Source organism: Arachis hypogaea, chromosome 13, assembly GCF_003086295.3.
Source record: "Arachis hypogaea cultivar Tifrunner chromosome 13, arahy.Tifrunner.gnm2.J5K5, whole genome shotgun sequence".
In the NCBI taxonomy this organism is placed as follows: Eukaryota; Viridiplantae; Streptophyta; class Magnoliopsida; order Fabales; family Fabaceae; genus Arachis; species Arachis hypogaea.
The window spans coordinates 1,853,034-1,869,867 of NC_092048.1; the positions used below are offsets into that span (position 1 = coordinate 1,853,034).

Below are 16,834 nucleotides of genomic sequence, written 5' to 3' on the forward strand. Positions count from 1 at the left end.
TTAATTTAACATTAAAGTTTGTTCTATCTAACTTCAAAAATAACCTTTCATTGTAGAAGTATCCTATTTTCGGAGGATGTTATTCATTGATTTTATAAATTCACTGTAGAAGGCCAGAAGCTATTCATTAGTTGGAATATAATTACAAAGTAATAATCTTGTAACTCACTTGCTAGATAGTTAATAATAGAGATTTTATTTATAATGGTATAATATATATAATAAAGAAAACAGTTTTTTTTATGCTATGCCAGATAAATACAGCTACAACCTTTTGCGATGGCTCTAACATCCATTGGATGCATGCATCTTTATACCACTTTTCAATTCAGTTTTATTTATATTATTATGTTATACTGTATATAAAAACAATTTTTCAATCATGTTAATTTTATACATATAAAAACAATCATTAATTAGTTATTATTAGGGGTGAGCACGCGTAGCGGGTATCCAATTATCCGTCCGAAATCGAACCGAACTAATTAAATTGGTTCTAAAACTAATGAGTAATCGGGTTTAACTCGAACTAAACCGATGACCTTTATTAGTAATTGGTTCAGGTATCGGTTCTGGGGATGCAGAACCCGAACCAACTCGCGAACCCGATCATATATTAATTAAATAAAAAAATAAAAAAATATATATATATGACTTTTTCATTAGACAAAGATTATTCACTATTAATATGTTTAGATTTGAATGATTTTATTTTTTAATGTATTTGGTGTTTAAGATGTTTGGATTCATGGTTGTCAAACTCGCGAGTTAACTCGTAAACTCGTACGAGTTTACGAGTTTAGGTAGTAGAATCGAGTTAACTCGGACACAAACTCGTTTCTGGGTAGACTCGGGTAGACTCGGCTAGACTCGGACAGAATCGATCAAACTCGCGAGTTTGAGGGCGAGTCAGCGAGTTTGATTTAGGAGCCCATTTTCGCCAAAACGACGTCGTTTTGGGCCAAAAAAATGGGAAAGGGCTTCGTTCATGTAAGGAAACCCTAATCCCAAACGACCAAACCACACTAACACACAGAACAGAGAAACACTATCTTCTCCAAGACTCCAAGCCCTCACTCTCTTCTCCAAGCCCATCGTGCCGCCATCCACCATTGTCTGCGCCACCACGTCGGAGGCTGGACGGATCCCACGCCATCTTCTTCCTCGTGGTGCAGCACTGCCATCGTCGTTCATGTCCACTTCTCAGTCCTCACTTCGTTGGTGAAGCTGAAGGCTGACGACGACGCTGAAGGTTCCTCAACGCTTCACGGCACTTCTGTTCTTCCCCTCGTTCCTCACCTTTGGTTTGTGTTCCTCGCCCTCTGTTCTGCCTGAGCTGAAGGTTGCCTGAGCTGCCTCTCTTCTTCTTTGGTTCTATCTGAGCTTCCTTCTCCAAGGTAATTTTGTTCCGCAAATTTAAATATCAATAATTTCGGTTCTGCCTGAGCTTTCATCGGTTTTGCCATTTTGGTTCTGACTTCTGATATTAATAGTTTAATTTTTTAGTTTAAATTCTGGTCATATGGTGTGATGAATAATGAAATTGGTTATTGAAATTTGATGGAAAAAAAATTAAACATGCTTTAATAAGTTAATAATGTATCAAAAATTAAACTGATGCTTTAATAGTTTAATTAGTGTTAGATACTTAGACTGTTAGTTATTTAATTAGTTATTTTTTGTTGAAGAATTTGAATATCTGAAACTGAAATACTGAAACTCTGAAATGTTAGGGTTAATTTAGTTTGTTTTTAATAGCTGCTTCTTGTAATTTGTATTTTGTTACTTGTTTTTCGATGTCCATGTTGTAAAGTTGGCTCATGATTTTGAAAGCTTTGAGCTTTTCAATATTTTAACTTGTTTATTAGCTCTTAACCTTGTTGGGGTGTGCAAATTTGACTGTGCTTGCACAATGGTCCTTCCAAATCCAATTGGTTGAGTTCTTAGATAATGTTTGTCTCATATTCCTTATCATTGCACTCATCATGCTTCTAGTTGCTGAATTTGCTTTGCTTTTATGGAAAATGAGGTGGAAAGAAGAACTTTATTTGGAGGATGCATAGATTCGTGTTTAGAGTTTAGATGCCAGTTTGCTTTAAGTACAGTTGCTCAATCTTTTTACTTGTCATTACTCATTCCCAATCAAAGCATGTTTGTGTAACTCATATAACTGATTCTACGTAGAATCAGTTTTACAAAAGCATACTAAAATATGAAGGCTCACGTGCATTTATTTTCATATAAAATTCATAACTAAGAATTGTTAGATAATTTGACAAGTTTAACTAAATTTTTATTTACTGATTCTCAATTATTAATTTCACATAAAAATAACTGTTTATAAGTTTCTACCTTAAAAATATACCAAGTTTTATATGACTTTGTTCCTTCTGTTATGGAATTTATTTATTTTTGAAGTTTCTCTTTTCTTTTTTCTTGTGAATTGATATGCTAAGCTATGCTTGTATTGCAAGTTGTCAATGCACATGCCTCACATAGATGCAGATGCTAATCCATATAAGCATCAATTGTTGGTAGATAGTTAATGATTGGAAGGAAGCTAACATGAATTGTATTATATTACAATACTTAAAAGAAATGAGATAGTTTCAGCTAACATCAATTGTATTATATTTAATTTGTGGTTTAGTTTGTTTTTAATAGCTGTGTTGGTTATAAATTTATCAACTTTGATAGTGGACTAGTGGATAACTTGGCAATTGAATCCTGAAATATGAATTTGTTATTTATCATTTATTCATTTTATCAACTTTGATAACTTTGCAACTGAATCTGAATGTTGATTTAGGGACAAAAATACAAAATGTCTGATGAAGATGGTGAAGGTGATGATGTTGATGCCATGGAAGATGAAGATGTTGGAGGATTTCAGTTTTAGTCTTTTATTTTATTAGAACATTTAATTGTTGCTTTGTTATTTTTTTTTTTTGTTTTTTGGTTGTGTTATATGAAGTTTTGATTGTGTGATTGTGTGTTTTATGTTGAACTAGATGCATATTTGTGATTTGTGAAGGATTTGAATGTGTGATCTAGAGTACTTGTTATAATTGTAGTATTATGTTAATTTATTATGTTAAAATTGTTAAGTTTGAGTGCCTATATTTGAGTAAATATATATATTATACATGATATATATATTTTTTATAAAAAATTTATAACAGGTAAACTCGTACGAGTCTACGAGTCGAGTTTACGAGTCGAGTCTAGGTCAGCTCCACGAGTTTACCTAGACTCGCGAGTTTGACAACCTTGTTTGGATTATTTCTATTGATGTTATATGTTTATTGTACTTATTGAATTTTTAAGATAAAAATTTGGTTTTTTCTATAAATTTTAAAGTCATCGGGTACCCAATTATCCGAACCGAACCAATCCGTTCTTAATCGGTTTGGTTTGGTTCAGGTTCATGTATAAAAAAACACAAATCCGAACTAAACTGAACCAATTAAATTTTGATCGGTTCAATTCTAATTTTATCATAAATCCAAACCAAACCGACCCGTGCTCACCCCTAGTTATTACGTATAAAAAAGACATATTTAATGTTTTATAAAAATTATATTACTATGAATAAATTTAATTATTGGTCTATTATAAATTTAATTATTCTAGTAGTGAATTATTTAATTAAAAATATAATTAATATAAATATATATAAACATACAATGACTAATTAAGAATTATAAAAAAAGTTAGAAATTATTTTTAAAATATGTTTTAATTGGAATAAAAGTTCACAATTATCTTCAATTGAACATACTTTTAAAGGAGAATCAATTGTATATTTTACTTGACATAGATATTAATTAGTAAATTTAGAAATTATTTTTAAAATATGTTTAAATTGGAATAAAAGTTAGATACTTTTGTATAAACAATTTTTATTTATAAAATGATATGCATAAAATTGCTTCATATTCTTCTTATTTTTATATCCAATTAAAGTTATCCTAAATGTAAGGAGTAGGGGTTGACTATGAGTCAACCTAACCTAAATTCATACAAGAAACTCATAAGACATAAAGTAATAAGTTGTGAAATCAACCACCATGATTGTGTGATCTTTAATTCATCAAATACCTTTTATTTATACATATATTACAGATATATAAAACCCCAAATTATATATGTATGTCTAAAAGTTTAAAACGTGTAGGTAAAGCCATAATTTCAAATCATTGTACACTATTTTATTCTCTATGTTGGCATTTTGTAGTAGCATAAGAAACTTCAAGTCTTCAATTTAATTATTTATTTAATTAAATTAATAATAATTAGTATGCTAATACCTTGCTTATTGGTTGTTTCTCCCTACAAAGCTACATAGGTGACACATGGCACAATTTAATAGGTAGATATTGAATAAATACTTAAATTTGATTCAAATTTCGAAGTCGAACTCAAATTGACTCTTAAAATTACAATTGACTCAATTCGGCCTCCAAAATTTACAATAATAACTTACGTTAGTTTTTGAGCTAATTTTCGTAAATAACGTGTTAATTTTGTATATTAACTTATTAAGATTTGGACTCTTCAACTAAATTTTATGTGATTAAGATCTACTAGACCTCGTAAAAGTTTGATTGGCTCCACAACATACATCCTTGTGAAAACGATAATAATAAATTCAATTTAAAGATTTTGCAACTCTGAAACTCTGAAGCAACAATCAAAGCAACAATCAAAATTTTGAAACTCTAATAAATTTTGATTACATAGAATTTGAGTGAGAAATTCAAATCACAATAAATTAATACATCAAATTAATACATTGTTAACAGATAATTCAATGATTAATATGAGTTATGATTATAAATTTTAGAATTTAATTTAAGTTTATTAAAATTTTAAAAATTAAATCTAATTTTAAATTTTGGAGACCAAATTAAATATTAATACGACGGAAATTGCTTCTAACAAAATGGGCCCCACATTTCCACACTCTTGTGTCTTGGGATTGTTAGGGTTTTCAATTGGAGCCGTTGATGGGCCTTCATTACCCTAATCGAGGTCCATTGTTCAAAAATTCCCCTACAAAGATTCTTCTTCCTAATGTAATTTAATTAATTAATTAATTAATTAAAATAACAAAGGGAGAAAGTTCCTATGATGGGGATGAATGAATTAATGGGGAAGCAACATGCCATTGGAATTGGAATATACAGGTATACACAGTAAACATCCCCCTCTATTTTGTTATAAACATGATCTTGTGTCATATTAAAATATTACTCTATCTAGATACAATAATATTTATATTCAATCAAAGTAACATGGATAAAATAATTAATTTGAATCGAAGCAATAAGAGTTGGCATAAAATTAAAAATACAATTGTATACTTTTACGGCACTAATACTAGAGAGATAATAATTTAAAATTATTTTATTTTATTTAATATATATAATTTTATATATATCACATTAATAATTATATATTTATTATTTATTTTAATAATAATTAAAAATTATAAAATAAAAAGTTAATATAAAACAAAATTACTTTATATTACTTTGAACTAATATTTTATTATCTCTCAAATGTTGTTACTACTGCAATTCATAAATTTATATTTGATTTTACTAAAGAAAAGAAAAAGAAAAAAAAAAGGGTCAACTAAGACCAGAGAAAGCCATTAAGCCAATAAAGTTATCTACACAAGTAAATTTTAATGACAATAATAAAGGTAGACGAGGAAAAGTGAATAAGAATCACAATTTCATTAAATAATAATAATAAAATAAGATTTCTAAATGATTATATCGTCTTCCCTAATAACACATTAATACCCTAGAAGGACACTCTTAAATTATTGACCTAATTGTGTCCGGTTTTAATTTGATACTGTATCTTTTTTTTAGCAATTAAAAAAAAAATTGGAAGAAAAGTAAAAAATTATAACAAGTTTTTAAGGAGAATATATATTGCACACCATATTTTTTATTTTTTAAATATTTTTTATTATAAAAAAAACCATTTTTATTTTTCATCTCACTTCACTCCTCACCATAGCAGTATTATTTTCTAAAAATATAAAAATTAGTTTAAAAATAATTCTAAAATATATATTTTATATTATCTCTCTACATTGAAAATAAAGAACTAATTCAAAATTGTCTTGACATTTAATAAGCATAATTTAAATCTCGTTGTCATGTTTCTTCTCCCAAAAAATACACTTTAAATTCAATAAACTACTTATATTATATGTCCAATTTAGATAAATAACTTAATTAAATTACTTTTAAAAAAATAACTTAAACAATAAATGTTTATATTAGCCAAGAAGCAATAGCTCAAATGGTATAGTCTTTTCATACTCAATTAAGAGGTTGTAAGTTTGAGTCTTCATATTTTCGGTAAATAATAATAATAATAATAATAATAAATGTTTATATTAAAAGTAACTTATAAATAAGTTATTTTGTATTTGGGTTTTTAGTTCTAAAAGTACTTATTTTAAGAGAAAGATGATAAAAAGCTTTTTATTTGAGAGAAGTCATTTTTTTAATTTCTTCATAAACACTAAAATAGCTTTTTAAAAAACTGCAATTTGATTTTAAAAATTGTACCAGACATTAATACTATACATTTTCATAAGTTAAAAGTAAAAAAAAAAAAAAGTAACTTATCAACCCATCCAAACGGGATCTATATTTGTCAGATTTTAGTTTACGCATATTTCTTAGGTAGCGTTTGTTTTGAGGTACTGAGACAGAGACTGATAGACTGAAACTTAGTATCATGTTTGTTGGTTCAAAGACTGATACTAAAATTTCTGTTTCTGTCCCTAAAATTTTAGTATTTCAGTACCTCCAAAAAATAGGGACACAGGAGACTAAAATTTTTAGAAATGGAAATTAAAACTTTAATAACATTTTATACTTAAAATATCCTCATTTCAATTAATTAATTTTAATTTTACCTTTTGTACAAATTAAATTAGAGTTTCATTCCTATTTCAATTTCTGTCTTTCACTTTACACCAAACAAAATACTGAGATTTATTTCAATTTCTGTCTCTTAGTCTCAGTTTTTCTGTCTCTGTCTATCCACCAAACGCTACCTATAACTAACTTAAATTAATGGAGTGATAGATTAATTCAATCATTAAATTAAATAAAATAAAAATTTAATTTTTATCTTTTATATATAATAATTTATTGATGAATTTCAAATCCATAAATCAAACTCTCTTATCCACAAATTAAAAGCTTAATAAGAAGAGGAGGACATTGGTAGAGGCATGTCAAGGTGAGGTCCCATAATTGTGAAGAAATAGAGATAATAAAGGGCCGAAAGGGAGATTGTGGTTCCTTAGGAATGAAATCATGGGTGATGGTAATGAGAGAAGCATGCATGCATGGACATAGGTTTTGACAACAACAACAACAACAACATGGGACAACCTGTTTTTGATCCAACAAATCATTTTACTAATTCAAACTCTCTCCACTTTCCTATGTTTTTGTGTGTTTTTTACTCAAACCCCTCCCTCCCTCTACTCATTTTCAATTGCTCCTCTGGTCTCCACTCAAATAAAATTAATTATTATTACTCTCCACAACCCTTCTAAACATATCTTCCCTATTTATTTTGTATTCTTATCCACCTCCTTTGTATATGACACAAATTAAAGCATTAATTAATATTGCAATAATGTTATGTAAATGATCAATAATATTTAGAAGATAAAAAAAAAACAGTTTAAATTTGTCTTATATAATATTTATTAATTATCCCTATGATTAATAAATAATAAATAAAATAAAGGTTTAATTATTTTGTTGGTCTCTATAATTTTGTAAAATTTTTAATTAGATTCTTAAATATATATATATTTTTTAATTGAGTTCTTGCACCATTTTTTTAATTGGATCTCTATACTTTTTTTTCCTTTTATCTGGGTTTCTGTACTAATTTTTTTTAGTTGGGTTCCTATATAATTAAACCAATTACTATCAAGAGGGACTTAACTGGAAAAAAAATTGGTATAGGGACCCAATTAAAAAGAAAAAAAAATGTAGGGACCTACTTAAAAAATTTACAAAATTATAAGGACCAACAGAATAATTAAACCTAAAATAAATTTGGACTATTTTTTTTATTTCTCTAACATTATTTGCTTTGACAATCATAGATAATTATGTAGTAGTTTTTTTTTTAGAATAAAAAAAATAATTATTGAAGGCATAAACATACACCTTTTTTTTATATAATTGCCTTGTATAGTTATTTGTTCCAATTGTTTGTATAACAATAATATTGTTAGCATTATGTGCATAATTGATTTTATGTTCTTTTTGACAAATTAGGTTAATATTCACATAATTTGTTGAAAAGTAAAGTTATTGAGATTTAATATATAATACTAGCTATTTTCATGTAAGGGGGAAAAATAGGTTTCCTTGGGATATATAAGGTTGTTAATTGTAGGGTTATTGAATGCATTATTTCTTATGTAAAAAAGAAAAAAACTTTAAAAGATTATTAATGATATTTATTAAGAAGATCATCTACCCAACCAACAAGATCATTATAATTGTAGTAATGTTCTTCCCTGTCTATACAGCAAATAAAATTAAAGGGGTTATTAAAAGGATTTGAATGAAGGGTGATTTTGTAGTATTCATTCTATATATATTATTAATTTATTATCAATTAGACTAATCCATCTTGAGGAATAACTATATTTACCCCCTTTTTCTTTTCCCAAAAAAAAAAAAAAAAAAGTGTCCCCAAAACTTAGATATATTTTGCTTCCCATTCAAGCAACTTGATGGGGGGTGAATAAAGGATAATCTAATTAAATAAAATAATATCTTTTTTATATATGAAATTTGGTTTCATTTATTTATTTCTATTTTGTTATGTATGTTGTTGAAAGCCAATGAGTTATAGCTCAAATGATATAGTCTTTCTCTATACTCACCTAAAAGGTTGCGGGTTTGAGTCTCCCTATCTTTGATAAAAAAAAATGTATGCTATTGAAAAAAAAACCATTTTACCTATACATGAAAAGTAAGTTACATAAGTTAATACTAGCTACTACTGTATAAAAAATTATTATATTATTATAAAAAAATTTGATTATTTTATTATAATAGATTTAATTATTGTGATAATTATTTATTTTATTAAAATATATAATAATTGATTTAATAATTTATTTTTAAAGTATACAAAATATTTTAAGAAAACTTATCTACATATATATCCTTCTTTGATTTGATTTTAAGTTTTTAACAAACAATAGCTATAATGGAAGGGACTAGGCCTATTTTTCTTTTATTTTAAAAGGGAAAAAAGAGATCTAATTTTGCAATTACCATAAATTAAATAACCAAAAAGGAAGGAAGTGAATGAAATAAAAAACAATTGAGATGTATTGGGTTAGAACTTAGAAAGAAGAAAAATGGACCACAACTATGGTTGATGACTGAAGAAGAACCAGAACACGTGGCAGAGACTAGAGAGCCGAAAAATAAAAATAAGTAATATTTAATGCATGAAACAAAACTTGTTATGGTATATATACATGAAAGGAAATACTCATAAATAAAAATGGTATAAACTAAAGTCAAAATTATTTAAAGAAATTGGGATTCATTTCCTAAAAGAAATTTAGAATTATATGAATAAAATAAAAAGTTTAAAAGTAAGAAAGTAGACACATAAAATTGTACAATAAATAAATGATAATATATAAATTTCTACTAAAATATTTTAATAAAATAAAAAAATATGATATGTCAAAATCATATATTAAAAAATATAATGTGTCAGCTATATTAATATCCCATCAATATATATGTCAACAGAATTCTGTCAAAATCACTTTGGTCTGAGAAACATTTTTCGATAATAAATATGATATGATGATGAGAAGGGGAGGCTTTACTTGTTCTTAAAAGAGATTACTAAGATGTTTTCTAATCTTGGTCAGAAAAAAAAAAGTTTAAATTATTTTTTAATTAATAATCAGTCAATATTTTTAATTACTTTTTATTTACTATGTTATAAACTTATCTTAATTACATTATATTATTAATTAGAGGGGGGATTGTAGACTTACAATGATTGTATCTAAATCAATAATACATGAGATGTGAACAAAGTTAGAGACAATATCTCACAGGTGAATCCACTTGTTATAGCTCCCGAAAAATAAGAGGGATGTCCTTGTAAACTTGCTTTGAGGATAAAATATTCACAAAAAGTAATATATATATATATAGGAAAATTACTATTTTACTTCGATCTTTTATAATGTTACTCCACATATAAACTTTTTACGTGATATGTTAAAAAAAATTTATGAAAAAAATTAATTTGAATTAGTTGAGTGATCAGCTCATTCATTGAGTTAAATAAATATCGAAGGTTCGAAACTTATCTTATACGTATAATAATTTATTGACCAATAATAAATTCTTTAATGAAGTTAATATAAAAGTCAAAACATTTTTCCAAAAATACTAAATAAGTAAGTGAACAAATTAAAAATGACTTTTTTTGGAGTAGTTATTTAAATTTTATTATTATATCTTTTTATTATTATAAGGTGAATTCAATTAATCAATAACTTATTCAATTACTTCTTAAGGTGATAAAAATAAAAAAAAAGTATAATCCATTAAATTAAGTATTATATTTTTTGTACAATATGTTATTCTATATATTTTTTATAAAATAGTTAATTAATAAAATAATAAATTTAAAATAATAAAATTTTACAATAACATAATCAAATTTTTTAATAAAATTAACTATATACTTTTATATAATATCTATTTTTTGTATGTATATATTATTAATTTAACAATAAAAACACTTTAGATTATCTCAATACCACAAACCCTAAAAACAAACTAATAAAGGGTTAGCTATTGGTTAAGTACTTATTAAAAAAAATTCATATAAAATAAAAAATTTCAAGTTCTCAACATTTTTTTCCTCCCCCCCCCAACTTATATTTGGACTAATACTAACTAATTATTCTTTTTGTGTATTAATTTCTAATTTTTTTATGAAATAATAATTAAAAATGATTAAATAATTAGATATATTTAATTGAAATATTTACATAAATATGTCAATATTTATAACTATTATATTAATATAAAAATAGTTTTTATAAATATAATCACCTATTTTTTTTTTTTACCATAAATCCTCTAATTATCCCAAACCAAAAATAACAAAAAATTAAAAACTCTCTCTCTCTCTCTCTCTCTCTCTCTCTCTCTCTCACATTTCACAATGACATAGCTCTCTCACACACAGCACAAAACCAACATAATCATCATCCATCCCCATAACACCAAAAAAAAAAAAAAAAAGTTGAAACCAAACACAGAAGAAAAAACAAAACACCACAACCAGTTATGTGAACTCTCTCTCTCTCTCTCTCTCTCTCTCTCTCTCTCTCTCTCTTAACAACAAGATCTTCGAAGATGGGTGGAGTAACTTCATCCATGGCAGCAAAGCTCGCTTTTTTCCCACCAAACCCACCATCATACAAGCTCATAAAAGAAGAAGCCACAGGTCTCTTACTCTTGGACCCATTTCCACACCGCGAGAACGTTGAGGTTCTCAAATTCCCCAACCGAAGAGGAACAGAGATCGTAGCCATGTACGTGAGACACCCAATGGCGAAGTCCACTCTTCTCTACTCTCATGGTAATGCCGCTGATATTGGACAGATGTATGAACTCTTCATCGAGCTCAGTATCCATTTGCGCGTTAACCTCATGGGGTAAAGTTCCCACCTTTTCTCTCTCAGATTATGATTTCGGTAATTGGCTTTGTTTTTTAAGCTTTTCTAAGTAATGGGGTATCTGAAATGTCTTCATCTGAGTTTGGACTCATGCTTTCACCTTTTATTGGGTTCAATCTTACTGTTAAGTTAACAACTTTTTTCCCCTCAGGTTTTTTATTTTTGTTTTGTTTTTTCAATTTGTTTATGTGATTTGGGTACTGATTTTTATGCTTTGTTAAGCAATGAGGGGTATCTGGGTTGAATTCATTAAGCATGCTTCACCTTTTCTCACTGTTTTCAGCTTCAAAAGATTTAATTTTTTTTTTTTTTTTTTTTGTGATTTGGATAATTGGGTTGAATCTTACTCTTACTTTTAATTTTATTATTTTCTTAAAAAAAGAGTTTTCTTTTAATTTATATGGTTTGGGTTTTATTAAGTTCTTTGAATTCGGAGTCATGTTTTCAGCTAGTATTGGGGACAATATTACTCTTAATTCTAATTTTATATTATAAAAATTGAATTTTTATTTATTTATATGATTTGGGCAATTGGGTTTGTTTTATTAGTTTTTCTAAGTAATGGGGTATCTGGAATTACGTTCGGAGTTATGTTTTTCCATTGGATGGGGACCAATCTTACTCTTGATTTGAATTTTAGTATAAAAATGATCTTTTTAATGTTCTAGTTTATTCTTTGTAACTTTTTCTTTATGAGGATTTGTGTTGCATGGTTGTCTCCCTTTTGGAATTTTGTGGATCAATTGAGACTGGATGTGTTTTTCTGTGGTTGGATTTTTGGCTGAATTTCGGTGGCATGTGTTTGTTTTGGCATTTGATTGGATTATGACCATTCATTTGAGGGGAATGAATTGGCTTGGATTTGTTTTGTTGTGCTTTTGATGTTGATGGATTTGTTTTGCAATAAAGAATTCAATGGCTTTGTGGGGGGTTTGATTATTCAATGATGGGTCCAGTTTGTTAGGTCATGAGTTCCGGCTTATCTGGCAAGAGTTTTCATGTTGCAAGCAATGATTTCCAGTTCCTGTGTATAATTCCTGTATCAATAGTACACTAATCCCTTACTTGTGAAGCTTGATCCATGTTTTGTAATTGAGTCTTGCACGATTCAAAGTTATGATGTGAAGGTGTGAACATGGTACTTCATAACTTTCATCGGTACTTAATGTATCGTCCGTATCTGTTCATCGTCAACCAAGTTGAAATTTTGATTGTGGAAGAAAAAGAACTTTGAATTTAGCTAGCTTTTTGGTGAAACACTACTTTTAGAGGTCATGAGTCAAGCATATAAAAATGTAGAAGGTTAAAGCATGTGTAGTTAAAGAAAAAAGAATATAAATTTGGGAAGTTGTCGTTGACAAGTGACGATGCGACGTCTGGTTAACTATTTTGGACCATGGATTGACCAAAACTTTGTTCTTCAGCTCTAAGATTGCCTGATAAACAATGAAATTGTAAACTCTCATGGAGTATTTTTGGACTAAAAATGACAGGAACTTGTGTTGCAGTTGATTTGATATACTAATGACCTACATCCGAATGATTGTAGTTAGATCTCAAATGAAAATATGTCATATTGATCTTTTGCTCCCTAATTTAGGGATTTTGTTCCTGTTACTTCTTGCCCTGCTGTCATGATATTGTTGTGTTGTTGTCAAAGAAATGATATGTAAAATGGAACATTTGTAAGTCAGAGGTTATTGATTTTGAAGTATCTTTTTTCGACGTATGCAGATACGATTATTCAGGCTATGGACAATCATCGGGGAAGGTAATGGGTATATACACTTATTTCTTGTTTATTTAGTACTCTTAATCATTGCAGGCAAACGAATGCCGAAAAATTTGTTTATCTTTGATGCTCTCTTGCAGCCAAGTGAGCATAATACGTACGCCGACATTGAAGCTGCATATAAGTATCTGGAAGAGAACTACGGGACAAAGCAAGAAGACATAATCCTTTATGGTCAATCTGTTGGCAGCGGCCCTACTTTGGATCTCGCGGCTCGTTTACCCCGACTGAGGGCTGTTGTTCTCCACAGCCCTATACTATCTGGGTTGAGAGTCATGTATCCTGTGAAGCGGACATACTGGTTCGACATTTATAAGGTTAGATTCTTCATTGTCCGATGTGCTTAATGTCATTTGATTTGAGGATTACATACATGCAGCATTCTATCCCTGAACTAACTCCTGTTATTGTCGTGCCGTTGTGCAGAACATCGATAAAATTCCATTGGTCAAGTGTCCGGTGCTAGTAATTCATGTAAGTAATCTATTGGCAGGTTTAACTTTTCACTTCGTCATTTTTTCGTCCAATAATTAACTTTCATATGTTATCATAATTTCTTCGATTGGGATCGTCAACTCGGGCTTAGCATCAAAGTGACAAATGCAGTCTAATTAATGCAAATAATCTGCACTATTTTACTTGGTTGATAAATTTTCCTGCTAAATCTTGTAATGTAAAATCGTGATACGACATGAACTGGTATTCGGCACAAGAAAAAGGATTCTGTTTCTACCAGCCTTTGCAGCTGATTGAAACATTTTTAAGTTGTATTCAAGTGATCATGCTTTCTATGTAGTTATGTTTACGGGTACTAATGTCGAATTTGGCTGTGTGTGTACTTTTCTTCAGGGAACTGCCGATGAGGTCGTCGATTGCTCTCATGGCAAGCAATTGTGGGAGCTATGCCAACAGAAATATGAACCTCTATGGCTCAAAGGAGGAAACCACTGTAATTTGGAACTCTTCCCGGAATACATTCGACATCTCAGAAAATTCATATCTACTGTAGAAAAGGCGCCGTCGCAAAGACTAAGTTTTAGGAGGAGTGTAGATAGAGTTGAACAATCCAGGGGAAGTGTTGATACCTTTGAAACTCCGAGGAAGAGCACTGATCAGAGGGACAAACCGAGGAAGAGTGTCGATAGGACCGAGAAGCTGAAATTCCACGAGTACAAAATCAATAATGCAGACAAATTGGAGAAGTTGCGAGTCCATTTCGACCAGGTGGAGAGGTCGCGAAGGAGCGTGGAGTACGACAAGTCTAGAATCATGGACTTGCAAGATAAGTCCAGGAGAAGCGTCGATGTCCAGTTCGAGAGGCCGAGGAAGAGCATCGATTGGCTCGACAGAGTTCGCCCCGGCTAAACCAACCTCTTCTTGAAGCACAATGTTACATTGGAGATACTGAATTTGCAACATGGGAGGGGGGAAAATACAAAGAAGAATACAGACACAATTACTTACACTGAGAGGGGGGTTTTAACTTATGGTTTGAAGAATGCAATATGTTGCTCTTGCAGTTTCATACTTCCATTGCAATGTTCATGTAGATTTGGATATGTTGGTATTGGATATTCTTAGTTCTTCTTCTTCTTCTTCTTCTTCTTCTTAATATTATTTCTTCTCATTATTCTTATTTTCAAATGAAGTGACTCTAACCTTGTTTTTAGTATTAAAATGAACTTAATATCAAAGGTGGGCACTCCTATGATTTGTAAAAATTCACATGAATTGAATTATAGAATAAGGCTTTATTATTTGTTATAGCAACAATCACCTCCTTTGTAAAAATAAGCTCTTGTACAAATTTCAAAAAATTTAAAACAATGATTAAACTCAATTTCTTTGTTCAAAGTTATAATCTTTATTGGTGAAAATTTTGTGGCCACTCTTTGAAATTGCAAGAGCTGTTTGCTGGGATAATTGTAGTCATTGTTTTATATTGGTTTAATTACTCTGTTGGTTCTTATAGTTTCGCAAAATTTTCAATTAGGTCTCTAACTTTTTTTTTTATTTTAACCGAGTCTTTGTACCAATTTTTTTTTAATTGGACCTCTACACTTTTTTTTTCCTTTTATTTAGGTCTATGTACCAATTTTTTTTTCTATCCTATAGAATTAAGCCAATTACTACTAAGAGGGACTTAATTGAAAAAAAATTTGGTGCAGGGACCCAATTAAAAAGAAAAAAAGTATATTGACCTAATTGAAAATTTCACGAAACTATAGAGACCAACAGAATAATTAAACCTTTTATATTATTGTTTACAAGTGTAATTGCAAATTGCAAAGTTACTATCGATCATTCTACCTACAGACAAAAAATCAGCTACTAAATCAATTAATCGTATCAAATATGTTAGAATATAAAATAAATGAGATAATACATGTATTTATAGACAAACACAAGATAACTAACTTTCTTTTGTTTCTCACGGTATCTCTTAACTCGACAAGTCAAGAACTAATTCATCGCAAATCTGAGCTCCGTTTAAGGGGTTTTGTCGTTAACCAATGGGTTATTGCATACATAAAACGGAATTCGAAAATTTCAACACTTATTTAAATGAATGAGTGACCTGACTATTCGATCTATCCAAATTGATTTACACAAGATAATTAATTTGATAGCTGATTTTCGATATACTTTTAATATTTTTGTGTTACTAGTGCAAGGTACATTGCATATTTGCATTTTTTTTGAAATTGCAATGACAATTATTACATAAATGTGACCACAATTTAAAATTTGAGCGTCCTTGAAGAGAGCTATGAGTGAAAAGAAAAAGAAGTGAATTTAAAACGTGGAATTTCCGCAATGATACAAAAGCTGTATGTTGTAGAATAGCTTAATGCTGGGTTCCAAAAGGCAAAAGCTAAAGCTTCTGTTCAAATTCAAGAGAAGGAAGGTTCAATCATGGAGTTGACTCAAGTTATGTTGCTTTGGATTCACTTTTCTAACTTTTAACATTCAGTAACTTTATTTCTTTTATGCCATCAAGTTGAACTTATGATTGCAAACAAAATAATTCACATTTTTTGGTTCAAGGATGTGCGTTATTACAAGTGGACTAAGAAAAAAAATAGACAAAAATATATATTTTGTTTCTATCATTTTAAAAATTATCCGTAATGTTAATTTTCTTTAGTTTTATTTTAAAAATTTAAAAATAAATTTCAATTTTATTTTTTTTAAAGTCAAAAGAAACTCAACACATACAACCAGGAAATAAAAGTGTA

At 28.8% G+C, this 16,834-nt stretch overlaps 1 protein-coding gene and 1 long non-coding RNA gene across 3 annotated transcripts; both read left to right on the top strand.

Annotated features, from left to right (window-relative positions):
- The first annotated feature begins 950 nt into the window (after positions 1 to 950).
- On the top strand, positions 951 to 3,107 carry LOC140177801 (uncharacterized). Its single transcript, XR_011869274.1, has 2 exons — positions 951 to 1,397; positions 2,810 to 3,107. It is a non-coding gene; the product is annotated as an uncharacterized lncRNA (long non-coding RNA).
- Positions 3,108 to 11,021: 7,914 nt separating this feature from the next.
- On the top strand, positions 11,022 to 15,239 carry LOC112736333 (uncharacterized). 2 transcript variants are annotated; one of them, XM_025785731.3, is made up of 5 exons: positions 11,022 to 11,782; positions 13,538 to 13,574; positions 13,676 to 13,912; positions 14,022 to 14,069; positions 14,445 to 15,239. In XM_025785731.3, the coding sequence occupies exons 1-5, from the start codon at positions 11,481 to 11,483 to the stop codon at positions 14,958 to 14,960; spliced, it is 1,140 nt and encodes a 379-aa protein (XP_025641516.1). In that variant the 5' UTR covers positions 11,022 to 11,480; the 3' UTR covers positions 14,961 to 15,239. The 2 variants fall into 2 exon arrangements, with proteins under 2 accessions (XP_025641516.1, XP_072067085.1); XM_072210984.1 differs by having other exon boundaries at positions 11,193 to 11,782; positions 14,455 to 15,239.
- The last annotated feature ends 1,595 nt before the right edge of the window (positions 15,240 to 16,834 follow it).

Coding starts and splice junctions, on each gene's coding strand:
- LOC112736333 (XM_025785731.3), top strand. CDS start 11,481: ATGGGTGGAGTAACTTCATCCATGGCAGCAAAGCTCGCTTTTTTCCCA. Junction 11,783..13,537: donor TTGCGCGTTAACCTCATGGG/GTAAAGTTCCCA, acceptor CGACGTATGCAG/ATACGATTATTCAGGCTATG. Junction 13,575..13,675: donor ATGGACAATCATCGGGGAAG/GTAATGGGTATA, acceptor GCTCTCTTGCAG/CCAAGTGAGCATAATACGTA.